At 36.9% G+C, this 14,708-nt stretch overlaps 1 protein-coding gene across 1 annotated transcript in view; it reads left to right on the forward strand.

Annotated features, from left to right (window-relative positions):
* Positions 1-415: 415 nt before the first annotated feature.
* The window catches only part of LOC136042660 (14-3-3 protein zeta-like), a 28,035-nt gene continuing 13,742 nt past the window's right edge, over positions 416-14,708 (forward strand). The window contains exons 1-2 of the mRNA XM_065727622.1: positions 416-571; positions 4,504-4,700. Coding sequence (XP_065583694.1) covers positions 475-571; positions 4,504-4,700 — 294 coding nt within the window. The 5' untranslated portion in view covers positions 416-474. The remainder of the gene's footprint in view (positions 572-4,503; positions 4,701-14,708) is intronic.

The following is a 14,708-nucleotide window of genomic DNA, read 5'->3' on the forward strand; positions in this document are numbered from 1 at the left end:
AGATCTTTGTCATTAAGCCTGCCCTTTTCAGGTTTTTTTTTTTTTTTTTTTTAAATTGATATACCAGGAAAGGAATTTATCAAGACATAGGGAAAGGCAAAAATCTTAGAGGGCAACTACCTATCTCTGCTTTCTTCCCCCAATTGAAGAAGTTAAATATTGTTGCAGGACGCCCAGAAATACCCCTTACTGAGAAAAATTGCTTATGAACAATGGAAGCCAATTATGAGGGGGAGCTATTACCCCTCCCTAGATTTTGAGACTACATTTTTGGCATTTCTTTTGGATAAAATGGAAAAAATGCCCCCCCCCCTGCCTACATGTTGAAACAATTCCGTTCTGTATTTACATAGAAAAAATCATTCTAATTTTTTAAGATTTAAATTTATTATGTCCCCATTTCTTTAAAGTATGAAATATAATGGCTTTTGTCCTTTTATATTTCAGATTTAGTACCTGATCAAATAAAAAGAAATGGACAAAGAAGAATTGGTTCAAAGAGCTAAGTTGGCTGAACAAGCAGAAAGATATGACGATATGGCTGCTGCCATGAAATCAGTCACAGAAACAGGTATGTGACATTTTGCAAAGCAACTAATTATAGTGTTTTTGGTATTTTTAACAAATAAAGAGTTAAATGAGACTTCCCATTCCTTAAAACACAATAGATGGTTCTGTTGGTCAACTTACTTGCACAGATGAGAAGATCTGTAATGGTTGCAATGCTACCTATACTTGGGGGAAATGGTGGGGATGTCTTCCTAGGTTTGATTTGAGGAACCTTCTCAGAATAATGGAAGATTATGGCCAAAAATGATAATTCTGGCTGCTCCTCTTGGGATGGGTTTCTTATGTTGTTTTCAAATCTAAGTCAGACATATTTTTCACCTACGACTGCATCTATGATTTAGTCATCTATGAAAATAAGGATTGTTAGTAAAAATGAAAAAAAACTTGCCGTTCATTTAAAAATTTCTACATGACAGTTTTCCTTTCAAGAATTCTCTGCACATTTGAATTAAATAAAGAAACAGAACAGAAAATTATGCAGTTTCTTTGGTCTACCAGATAATTAATATGCAGAAATAACAACATACAGTTAGTCTCTTGCCTTTTCTCAGTTTTTTTTATGGCACTTGGTATTTGTTATTTGGGCACTTGGTATGGTTAATTGGAAAAATTAAAAAAATGATATATTTTTAACTTACGAATGTGTTGTTGGATCTTGATGAAATTTGATATTTAGAAGGATATTGTGTGTGAGAGCTTTTATTTTAAATCCCGACCTTAGAGGGGAGGCGTTGGAGGGGGAAACCTGAAATCTTGAAAATAACTCAGATATCTTATTTTAAATCCCGACCCGATCCAGTGCCATTGGGGGATTTGGGGGGTTGGGGCCGGAAAACGTTTAGAGTGGAGAGATTGGGATGAAACTTGGTGGGAAAAAAACAAACTCAAGTCCTAGATACGTGATTGACATAACTGGAACGGATCTTCTTTCTTTGGGGGAGTGGCGGAAGTGTAATGTGGGAAAATTAGAAAAAATGAGGTATTTTTAACTTATGAACGAGTGGTTGGATCTTAATGAAATTTTATATTTAGAAGGATATCGCAGCTCAGACCTCTTATTTTAAATCCCAACCGTATCCAGTTTCATTGGGGGAACTGGAAATCTTGGAAAACGCTTAGAGTGGAGAGATCAGTATAAAACTTGGTGGGATGAATAATCACAAGTCCTAGGAACGTGATTGACACACTCGGAGCGGATCTGCTCTCTTTTGGGGAGTTGGGGGGGGGGGGGGACCCAATTCGGTAATTCGAAAAAATTAGGAAACATGAGGTATTTTTAACTTACGTACGAGTGATTGGATCTTAATGAAATTTAATATTTAGAAGGACCTCGTGTCTCAGAGCTTTTATTTTAAATCCTGACCGGATCCGATGACATTAGGGGGAGTTGGAGGAGGAAACCGGAAATCTTGGAAAATGCGTGGAGTTCGAGAGATCAGAATGAAACTTGGTGGGATATATAAGCATAAGTCCTAGATACGTGACTGACATAAGCATACCGGATCGGCTCTCTTTGGGGGAGTTGGGGGGGATAATTTGGAAAATTAGAAACAATAAGGTAATTCTAACTTATGAACGGGTGATCAGATATTAATGAAATATGATATTTAGAAGGATCTTGTGGTTCAGAGCTCTTATTTTAAATCTTGATCAGATCCAGTCACACTGGGAGGAGTTGGAAGGGGAAATCGGAAATCTTGGAAAACGTGAAAATTTATTTGTCTGTATTTTACGAATTGGTGAATGAATCTTTCTTGATATATAGAAAGATCTCATGTCTCAGATGCTCCATTTTCAATTCGTATTGGATCCGGGGACATCGTATCGGATTCAGGGGGTGGAGGGGACAGAAATCTTAGAAACTGGAAACCTTGGAAAACGCTTAGAGTTGAGAGGTCGGGATGAAACTTGATGGGAAGAATTAGCACAAGTTCTAGATACGTGATTGACATGACTAGACCAGATCTGCTCTCTTTGGGGGAGTTCGGGGGGATTTCCAGTGCTTTGCACGAGTTCGGTGCTTATGGACGTGCTAAGACAATGAAAATTGGTAGGCATGTCAGGGACCTGCACAAAATGCCTTCATCACAGTCGTTTCCCCGATTCGACCATCTGGGGGGCTGGAGGGAGAGGAAAAATTGAAAAAATGAGGTATTTTTAACTTACGAATGGCTGATCGGACCTTAATGAAGTTTGATATTTAGAAGGACCTCGTGTCTCAAAGCTCTTGTTTTAAATCCCGACCATGTCATGTGATATTGGGGGGAGTTGGAGGGGAAACAGGAAATCTTGGAAATAGAGTTGTAAGTGGAAATCTACGCTTAGAGTGGAGAGATTGGGATGAAACTTGGTGATAAGAATAAGCACAATTCCTTGATACGTGATTGACATAACTGGACTGAGTCCGCTCTCGTTGGGGGAGTCGGGGGGGGGGGGGTGTTAATTCGAAAAAATCAGATAAATTGAGGTATTTGTAACTTACGAACGGATGACTGGATGTTAATAAAATTTGATATTTAGAAGGAGCTCTTATTTTAAGTCCGGACCAGACCTGATGACATTGTGGGGAGTTGGAGGGGGAAACCGGAAATCTTGGAAAAGACTTCGAGTGGAGAGATCGGGATGAAACTTGGTGGGTAGAATAAGCAAATGTAGATACACAATTGACGTAACCAGAATGGATCCGCTCTTTTTGGGGGAGTTAGGGGGGTCCAGTGCTTTGGCGAGTTTAGTGTTTCTGGACGTGCTAGGTCGATGAAAATTGGTAGGTGTGTCAGGGAGCTGCACAAATTGACTTGATAAAGTCGTTTTCCCAAATTCGACCATATGGGGGGCTAAAGGGAGAGGAAAAATTAGAAAAAATGAGGTATTTATAACTTACGAGTGGGTGATCGGATCTTAGTGAATTTTGATATTTAGAAGGACATCTTGACTCAGAGCTCTAATATCAAATCCCGACCGGCATTACGCCTATGCTTTTCCTTTTAAATCAATCTATTGATTCTTAGAATTTTGCTATGCCTCATGCCTTATGAGCTCTTGGCTCTTCCGATGTCGTCACAAGTGCCATATGAGTTCTTAGCTCTTGTTTTGGACTTGATTACATTAGCCTTTGAATAGTTCATATGTTTAAACTAGGGAAATTTTGTCTTGATGTTCAGGGACAGTTTGTTATCTTGGAGTGTGTTCCTGGTAAAAAAATTTAATTTAGTGCATATTTACCACACATTAGACCTTCGATCCTTCTTTGTCGCCAGAGGCACCCAGGCATCCAGAAAGAGTGGCCCACCTTCCCCCAAATTTGCTGCTGCCCAGACGCCTTCCCTTTGGGGTTGGACTGTCGAACTGATAAACTTCAGGTCCTGCTGGTATGTATGACGAAGTGTATTTTTTGGCTTTCCTCTTCTTTAGGTTCCCTCTGGTTGCCACTCAAGTACCGTTCTGGGGGTCTATTTTCTGCCACGCGGATAACATGTTTGACCTTGAGATAAAAAGATATTTTTTTTCTTGGAAAAAGTCTAAATTGCCAAGAATTTTATTTCTCTGCTATTTCCTTTTTGAAGGAGGGGAGTACTTGGGATTATTCTCGGAGAAAGTAACTAACATTTCATTGCTCTCCCCTTGTCTGTGGGTAAATTTATCCGTTCTGAGTTCTAAATAAATTACATCAATAATGAATCATCCACTTAGTGGTTTTTCATACTATTTGTATTTTGCAGTTGAAAATACATGATTGTACTTTTTTTTCATTTTTCATTTTTGAAAAGACGAACTACCTCGTGAATATGAATTTGGTACTCAGCGTAATCAAAGCCCCAGGTTCCAATTTTTCCCTCTACCTCCACCTGTGTACAAGTATTTACTTCTGTTTTGTATGCATTTTGTTAAGTTTAAGATGTAAAGCACTAATTAAATACCTTTTTTTATGAAAAGGTGTTGAATTAAGTAACGAAGAGAGGAACCTTTTGTCAGTTGCCTACAAGAACGTTGTTGGAGCCAGACGAAGCTCATGGCGAGTCATTTCATCTATAGAACAGAAAACTGAAGGCTCAGAAAGAAAGCAACAGATGGCTAAAGAGTACCGAGAAAAAGTAGAAAAAGAGCTTAGAGAAATTTGCTACGATGTATTGGTAAGTCTTCCAGTTTTTTTTTCCCTATAAAATGTAATGTTTGTTATTGGTACGTCGGAAAGGGGAGCTATTGATAAGTATGAACCAGAAGAGAAAGAGCCGAAAGGAATTCGCTATTATGTATTTGTAAGTATTCAGACCTTTCTATTATCATATTACTGAAGTCATGTTTGTAGGACGAGGGGGGAGGGGCAAGTTTGTTGTTCTATCAATGGAAATACTAAAAAAGGACATTTTTCGATGAAAATATCCCCCCCCCAAGAAAATGATTTTACATCCTAGAGGGAATATTGAGTGGTAAAACTCCCCTTATTTGATGCCACTGGCAGCATTCATCTAAATAAATGTTTGTTCGAATGTTGTATTATTGAATGTACAATACTAATAGAATCGCCGTTGCTGTTTTTTTCTTAGATGGGTAATTTAACAAGATTTATTTGACAATTTTCCCAGAAGGTTTAAGCCTTTTGTTTTCAACCAGTAATACCAGCCTAAACTCATGTAGCGGCGTCTCTGGGTTAAACTTGCTTTACATAACTTATTTTCTGTCAGGACTTCCTTCAATTAATTAGCTCAAAAGGGGATAAACGTTTGTAATCTTTAAAATCTAGTATACCCGCGAGGGTATCATTAGCAATGTATTATCCGCTTCTTTTTATTCATTTGACTACAGTGTTAAGCAAAAAGAAAGAAGGCCAAAATCATTTACTGTTTTTGTTCATTATCACCTCGAAAAAAATAATCAAAACTTATTTTCCTCCCCTGTGCATGCGGATTTATGTATTAGTCCCAAGAGCGTTGTTTACAAAGTTTACGAGGGAGGATACCATTCAGAATCTTGTTTTTGCCATGATTTAAATGCGATTATTTCTCAATTTAACTCTTATTTTGAAGTTGTCTCGAAAGAAAGCAGAATTATATTTGTTTGACACCTATCGCTCTCAAATGTAAATGTAGATTTTAACCTGGACTTGCTCGGATGTGTTTCAACGACAGGAAAATAATTGATTTGAAGGTACCAACGCGTATATATATATATATATATATATATATATATATATATATATATATATATTTATATATATATAATTGAAATATTTCATGTTTGTTTATAGCCATGAATTATAATTAATAGCTATAAACAAGTATAAAATCATCATAAAAAAGTCGTGTGGTGTATGTCACAACAAAATCATTCGTAACCCATTTGTGAGGGGGGGGGGGGGGGAGGAGGGATAAAAGTTTCAACCTTTTTCACAGATTTGCTTCTTATCATCTTAATTTACCTAACTGATCTATTACAAAAAAATAGTTACATTACTTTCCTCCCTGTACTAAAATCTTCGTATTTATGTAATCTTTGAAAGTCCATATTTTCTCAGAAAACCATGATACCTACCTGTCCTTATTAAAATCTTCCAATTGTTACCTTTTGCCATACTACTACTTTCATCATTTAAGTGTTCAATGCTAAATGTACGCCTCAACAAAACCGCCTTCAGGATTTTCCTGTGGGAGGGGGTAAAAGTTTCCATAATTTTCAAATGTCAATGGTTAAACCATTTTCACGGATATACTTTCTATTCTATCATCTTGATTCACTAACTCACCTATTACTAAAAAAGAAATAATGTAAAAGAATAATAATTATTGGTACCCAATAACCTCAGGGCATTTGATTAGCTTTATAAGTTTTTGTGATGAAAGACCTAGACCAAAATTTGTATCTTAGGTGAAAAGCACTGTCCTTCACACTTCGTATTAATCAACAAATAATTCTTCTTTTCCGTGTAGGGGTAATAACAAATTAATGATATTTTTTTTGCTACTCCGATCCTGTAATTAGTGCAGCTTTCGACCTTCTGGGTGAGGCACGTACACTTAAATTCATCCCCTGTTTTCGTCCATTTTCGGAGAATTTTGGGATATAAGATGATCCTCTGATCGGTGAGGCTCAGACCATTCAATCAGCCTTGCAAGCTTTACAAATTATTAAGCCTAATTTATATATAACGAGTATTTAAAAAAATTGAAATTGTTATTCATAATTTCAATATTATTAAATCGATTGGCTACCTTACAATTTTCAATCATTAGCAACTTGCTCCTCTTTGCGAAAGAATCATAGTTTTTATGCTACAAAATAGCAGAAAACGTCACTTTTCCTTAGCACAGTCGCTAAGTCATGACAGTCGCATGATTTCATGATGATGCCAAATAGTTAATAATATGTTATAGATAAAAAATGCATTTTTTTTGTATAGTCGCATTTTACTCCTGGTCAGTCAATTTTGGTTACTAAAAAGGGCATTAGAAATTTTAATTTCTGTTCGGATGAACCCTCTTCCGATGACCTAGGACTAATTGTTCGATACTACCATCCATGGGAAAACAACAAATGACCACGCATCCGCGATTTTTGTTCTGACATAAACGCAAAATTTCGCATTCTAGTAGATTTGTCGCATTCTAGTTGCGTTCTGATATGCTGAATCTGATGGTGTGATTTTCATTAAGATCGCTTTACTCTTCCGAAAATCAGGAGTATTTTCTCATGCTCGTAGCTTTTGATGGGGCAGCATTAAACTTAATGCTGAACCAGCATAGAAAGTTAATTCTTCTAATCCTTACAGTTCGTTACCACGATCTCTTTGAATTTTAAGTAAAATATTGCATTCATCAAAGAAAACTATTCAGCATTGTGAAAGTGCTTATTTACTACCGATGAAAAGCCTGAAGAATTCGTTGTTCAAAATTTGCTTATTCTTTTCTGATGTAATCTAGAATATAGGACTTTGCCATTATTCTTTGCCTATGTTCTTTTATGAACAAAGTGACAAAATCCGAGTGAAAAGAATGTATTGCGTAACATCTTTGTGAATTGACTTGTCTTTCCTTTGGCGGGCCTCTTGTTCAAATTTCTGGCTTGGGTAGTTGTGTATGTAAATTTGTTTAGCTACATCTCACCTTGAGGCTGCTGCAAGGACGGTCAACCAAACTTGTCTTCTTAGACCAGAGGAGCTTTTATGCTATTATGGGAGCATGAGTAATGCATTAGATGAATTTTTTGGATGAGCGACAGTTTTTAAATGGAGCGACTCAATTATGGTTTTTAATTGATGTCTGATAATCATATCCGGAATTTGTGGTTGTTCTGGATAGGATTAAAAATGACGATATTTTTGTGCAAACATTTGGGTAATAATATTTAAGCCTTAGTATTACTGTACTTTAAAACAAGAACCAATTGGGGGGAGGGAAGTAAGGTGCTATTGCCTCTCCGTGATTATGAAAAATATCATTTTTATTTTGTTATTTAAAAAGAAAATCCAAAAAAAGAGAAATATGTTCCCGTCCTACATTCTAACAAGAGCTCATGGCACTTGTGACGAGGTCGGAAGAGCTAAGAGCCAAAAGCTCATATGGCATGAGCTCTAGCAAAATTCTAAGAATCGATAGATTGATTTAAATGGAAAATCAGACGCTTAATCCCAGTCGGGATTTAAACTAAGAGCTTTGAGACACGAGGTCCTTCTAAACATCTAAATTCATTAAGATCCGATCACCCACTCGTAAGTTAAAAAATACTTCATTTTTTCTCATTTTTCCTCTCCCTTCAATCCCCCAGATGGTTGAATCGGGGAAAACGGCTTATCGAGTCAATTTGTGAAGGTCACTGACACGCCTACTAATTTTCATCGTCCTAGCACGTCCAGAAGCACCGAACTCGGCAAAGCACTGGAAATGTCCCCCAGCTCCCTCAAAGAGAACGGATCCGTTCCAATTATGTCAATCAAGTATCTAGAACTTGTGCTCATTCCTCCCATCAAGTTTCATCCCGATCTCTCCACTCTAAGCGTTTTCCAAGATTTCTGTTTCTCCCCTCAAACCCCCTATGTCCCTGGATCCGATTCGTATTGAAAATGGACCTATATATCAAGTTTCATTAAGATCCAACCACCCAATCGTAATATAAAGATACCTCAATTTTCACGTTTTTGAAGATTTCCGGTTTCCCTTTCAACTCCCCTCAATGTCACCGGATTGGTCAGGATTTAAAATAAGAGCTCTGAAGCACGAGATCCTTCTAAATATCAAATTTCATTAAGATTTGATCTCCCATCCGTAAGTTAAAAATACCTCATTTTTTCGAATTACCCTCCTTCCAACTTCCCCAAAGGGAGCAGATCTGTTCCGGTTATGTCAGTCACGTATCTTGGACATGTGCTTTTTCTTCCCACCAAGATTCATCCTGATCTCTACACTCAGTGTTTTCCAAGATTTCTGGTCCCCCCCCCCTAAATCCCCACAATGACACTAGATCCGGTTGGGATATCAAATAAGAGATTTGAGTTACGAGGTCCTTCTAATATGAAGTTTCATTAAGGTCCAATCACTCCTTCGTAAGTTAAAAATGCCTCATTTTTTCTAATTTTCATAATTAACCGTCCCCCCCCCCAACTCACCCAAATAAAGTGGATCCGTTATGGTTATGTCAATCACGTATCTAGGATTTGTGCTTATTCTTCCCACGAAGTTTCATCCCGGTGCCTAAACTAGCAAAACCGGGACCGACAGAATTTGCGATAGCTATATGTCACTTGATAAATACCAAGTGCCACAAAAATGGCTCGGTCGTAGTTTCTAAAAATATCCTGGGTACTTATGTATTATGTCGCCAACACTCAAGAAGTGAAGTTAGGTTAATCCTAATGAAAAATATCAAAACACCATGAAAATATAACGCTTTATAAAAAAAAAATTGGGCCATAAATTTGAACATTAGGGGGAGGGGGTTGGAGGTTACCTAACCTTCCCCTTCCCCAATTTGCAAAATAATACCCCAAATTTTATAATTCAAATGTAATGTCACCCGTCGCTTGTTTTCCACTAAGCATAAGCTAATTGTTCCTTAATACAGACAGTTAAAACTGGTTTGTTCTCGAGTTTTACACATCGTAAACTTGAGTGCTGGTGGTATAATACAGCAGTACCATACCCCCCCCCCCTGTATTTTTGAAATGGCGCAACTGCGTTAAAACCAAATTATTGAAAAGGTTTTTGTAACATTACCAGTAGAGGCCTACGTCATTGAGAAAAAAACCTTATTCTCGTTTTCTCTCTTAAACTTTTCTAATGGATTTGAGTAAGAACTAAAAGGCATTGAAGTACAGTTTTTCCACAACTAAGATGCGGATTAAAATAAGGCTTTATCTCGTAGTTGCATCCATATCTGCCTGCAGGTAAGGATCCCCATCCCCTTATGGCTGGTCAGAAAGACCACTTGCCCAATTCGGAAACAAATTCAGGTTTGAATCTGGCATCCTGCCCTAAAGGTCACATCTTTGTGCACTTGATTGCTTGAATACCTGCAAACAAGAGGAAAAGAGGGATTTGAATGATCAACTCCCAGCCCAAGATCATTTTTAAAAGACGACAAGCCATCTGAATTTCCTTTGTGTAAATGACAACATTTTAAACACCGTATTCTCGCTTGGAATTTTTGCTGTGTTAGATTGAGGTAATTTAAACGAATTTAAGTCACAAGACTAAAATTGTTCAAGTGGGAATAACACTAAAAGGGGCTGTTCAATATCTTTTAAGTTTAATTAATGACGATATGCCCGAGCATGCAAAGTTTCCTGAAGCCTCTAACAAATGGGGAAACAATTTTAACATCAAATCACTATTTTCTAATGATTTCTGTAAGTTCGAATAGGATATCAATAATATTTTGGGAAAATGAGTATTATACCTACTTCAGTACTGACGGAAGTTCTGAGAAAATTCTGAAGACAGTGGAATATGTTTCAATGAAGCTACTATGTCATGCCGAAATGTGGAAAAAAGCTATGGAAAAAACAAACAAAAAATACTCAGGTTTAATAAAAATCTGTTCTGTAATCAAGGTGTCAATAGAAAGAAGTATGGAAAAGAAAATATCTTAGTTCCAATTCCATCAAATAAAGTTCTATTCTTGTCACTCGCTTTACCCATGACCGAAGAGCTCGTCCACCCTCTGAAGATAAATTGGAAATAATTGAGTCATTTCGTAATTGTCGTGTCTTCAAGTTTTTACTGACTTCTGACAAAAGATAACTAATAATGCCGCTTCATTTAAAAATGCTCGGACTGTCAAATTTCAATTGGAAAGTATTGAGCAGTCGCTTGCTTTAAACCTGCTGATGTACATCTCATAGCTCCACCTATGCCGTACACTCCCCGCTAGGCTTGGCATGTGCCACACGTTGCACGCAATTTCTAAAAGTCGGTCAACCTCTCGCAAAATTAAAAAGATAATGTAATAAAAATGAAAGATCTTAATTCCCAATAAATAAATTGCAATTAATAATTTCATCAAGTTAAGTTCTATTTGTTCACTAGCTATAGGCATATTTACAACTAATAACTGTTATAAGCCCCATTTTAGGCAACATAGCTTGCGCCAATTCTTCTGTTTAGGAGAAGGACAAACTACTGTAGCCATGTGTTTACACTCACCGAAAATGAGAATGAAAATCAGTACAGATTGATAATTCTACGATTCTACCTAAGCCATCCAAATGTAACAGAAACATAAGTAGCAAATTTAGTCACCTTCAGATTAGCATCATCCTATCAAAAAAAAGTTGAATCAAACCTCAACCCAAACTCAAACTGTCTCAACCCAACTTTTAAAATGACATAACATGTTGCTAACATAGCACGAATTATTTTTACATTTTTAAAAAAAGATAGGAGGCATCATTTGTCTTGATATCGAACGGGGAAACCTAAATGACAGAATATACAGTAGTTTTCCTAAAAATGTAAGTATTGATATTTCTGAGATTTTAATTTGGCTAGTTAACGGTATGCCGACGATTTTTGCAATTTTTTTCTGTAAATGATCCCATTTTTCTTTCTTTTTTTATCTTGAATCCAAAAGCTACGCTTTGGTAGAGAAAAAATTAAATTGCAAAGTTTGATACATTTTAACTTCTTAGATACTGACTTTTAGACCTTGAATTGGGTCTCATCAGGCTATTTGGTCATGTTTCAATAATCTTGGCACGTGTTCATTTTCTGTATGAAATGGCTTAAACTTTTTTATCACGTGTTTTACACAGCTAATTTTTTCGCACTTGCAATGAAAACAAGGTATTATCAAAAGTTAAAATCTTCCATTTTTGTTCAAATCTTAAATTAGAATTAGTGAGTCCCTGTATCTGCTAAAAACCTTGCCCGTGAGATTCATGGAAGGACAAAAACTGTCTGTTTGCAGCGAATTTTTTTCTATGAGTATGCACGTACACATGAGTTTTTGTGGGGGAGCGCTAATACGAAAAAGGCTCTGTATATTTTGATATGGAATGCTAAGAAATTCAAGAAAATTCATCATTTGCCGAATTCAAGCCCGAGCCCCTCCTCTGCGTACGCTTTTGATTGATCCATTTTATTTCATTTACTAATCCGATGTTGAGACAGATAATTTGAAGTCTCTTGTTTGTATCGCAATGGAATGCATTCAAATTCTCTTTTTATTCTGATGCTATGAAGGTAGACAGATTGAAAGGGATTAATAAAGAGAGGGCTCTAGATGGCCAAAATCCAAGAGGGAGGAGTCGTTAGACGCCTGTGACGCCAAGAGTCCAGGTTTGCAAACTGTGAGAGGGGGTCAATTGATCGTTATCGGCAAATCCCGAAATAGGGCGACCTACGTCAATTAAAGATTCCTGTTTCATAATTTTCTTGAAGATTGACATAGGTGTAAAAAACATTGCGTACCTTTATATCTGGTTGGCAGAATACTCCTTCAGGGTGCTCCGCGAGGAAGATTTTCTAGGGGATGAGCTGTAGATTGAAACTGGGATGCGGTTTGCCCCTAGATTTCGAGAAACGCCCTTTTGGCACTAATGAAATAATCAGGAAAACCAACAATGCCCCCCCCCCCCTAGATTTTTAAAATCATTTGTTTTTATCTCCGTAAAAACTGAAATATACACTGTCCCCTTTTGGCGGCCCTGTACCTGGCACATGCCCTTATAGCCTTGCGAATCATGTGAGCCACAACTTAGGGATTATTAAGAGGACTTGTCATTTATCTTATCTTTGTTCCTTGTCACATGGCGAAAAGCGACGAGTTCATTCTGTCCTGACGTGAATTTGTTCTTGAAGTTTAAGATTTTGAATGACTAATACGCTGTTTTACTTAAGAACGTGATTAAGTGAACTGATGGAACTCGAAAATCCCATGTTAAATTGAAAATTTTTATTTAAAAAGTACTCAAGTATTCATTGGCGGAAGATGCCGCTTTTAATATCAGGCCATAGCTTCTTGAAGATGCTACAAAATGTTTGAACGGATTTTGCTCTATTTCCTCTAATTGCTTAGAAATCTTAGAAAATGTCTGGGTCTTTTTCACAAGTGCACTCGATAAAGGATATTGCTTTTAGAACAAAATCGGTACTATCATGAGCAGAAGACAATAACCTGTAAGATGATTGGAACCATTTTTCGATTTATTTTCCTGTTTTCTAACAGTCCCCTAGAATATTTTCAGCTACCTGAAATTTTACAAGTCGGTTACCAGAAAGAATCTTTTCAGATCGCCGATAATACCCTCCAGAGACCAAAATGACAAGCTGGTATAATCAGCTGCTTGTTAATAGAGTGTGAAATTTTCATAAATTATTTCAATGCAATGAAGAAACCTAGAAATGAGAAATAGTCAGGAGCCTTCAGTATAGTTGTGCACACAAAGCCGAAATCATGGGGAAAATTAAATCAAAGTGAGGTATACATCTTAAAAGTGTTACCACACGTAGACAGCGCCTTTGTAAAAAGTATTTGGAGCTTGGTAGATGCAAATATCCAAAATACCTAATAATGCGGTAAGGTGAAGAACTAGACAAGTCAAGAGATTTAGGTCAAGCGACAAACCTTGAGGCGGAGCAGAACCCCGTAGCTTCCTCCCCGTTGCCCTACCGGGTCGTGACTGGTGTTAGAAACTTGGATTGCGACGAATTGAAGGATTGCCGGCTAGAGACTTAAGTTTGGAAGCACAGGTGAGGAGGAAACAACCCGTAAAAATCATAGAACCTTAACGAAATTTACACCACCAGATTCAGCGTATCAGCGAATCCTACTGTAGTTTCAAGCTCCTATCTACAATTAAACAAAAAAAAAGTTTTTTTAAGTGAAAGTAAGGAGCGACATTAAAACTTAAAACGATCAGAAATTACTCCGTATATGAAAGGGGCTTTTTCTCCTCAACGCCCCGCTCTTTACGCTAAGGTTTTTTACTGTTTTAAAATGTAGAGTTAAGAGAAAGATTCAAACCTTAGCGTAAAGAGCGGGGCGTTGAGGAGGAAAAGCCCCTTTTCTATACGGAGTAATTTCTGTTCGTTTTAAGTTTTAATGTCGCTCGTTACTTTCATTTAAAAAAACTCGTTTTTTTTGTTTAATTTCTGGACGTCTTGGAATTAATGCATGGTTTGATCTTGGCTCTCCACACATAAATAATTAAAACAAAATTTGCATATTAATTTTTTGGGGCTAAATGGCTTTTTCACAGTTTTAATCGGAAGATTTTGAGAAAAAAGGAGCGAGGTAGGAGACCTAGTTGCCCTCCTATTTTTTGATTACTTAAAAAGGCAACCATAACTTTTAACTTTTTACGAACGTTTTCATAAGTAAAAAATATACGTAACTTACGAATTAAATTACGTAGCGAACTTCAATATTCGTATGTTTTTATTGCGTATATGAGGGGGCTCACCCATCGTCGATACCTCGCTCTTGATATTAAAGCCCAATTCCTTAAGAATGACCCCTGAATCACAAAGGCCGTAGAATAAATAGTTGAAATTACTAAAAATGCTTTAGCGTAAAGATCGAGGTATTACGAGGAGGTAGACCCCTCAGATGCGTAATAATTTCTGTTCGTTTTAAGTTTTAATGCTGCTTCTTACTTTCAGTAGAAAAAAACTTTTCATGTTTATTTTTTCATTGTTTTTTTTTTTAAC

The sequence above is a fragment of the Artemia franciscana genome, unplaced genomic scaffold (genome assembly GCF_032884065.1).
Source record: "Artemia franciscana unplaced genomic scaffold, ASM3288406v1 Scaffold_1683, whole genome shotgun sequence".
Taxonomy (NCBI): Eukaryota; Metazoa; Arthropoda; class Branchiopoda; order Anostraca; family Artemiidae; genus Artemia; species Artemia franciscana.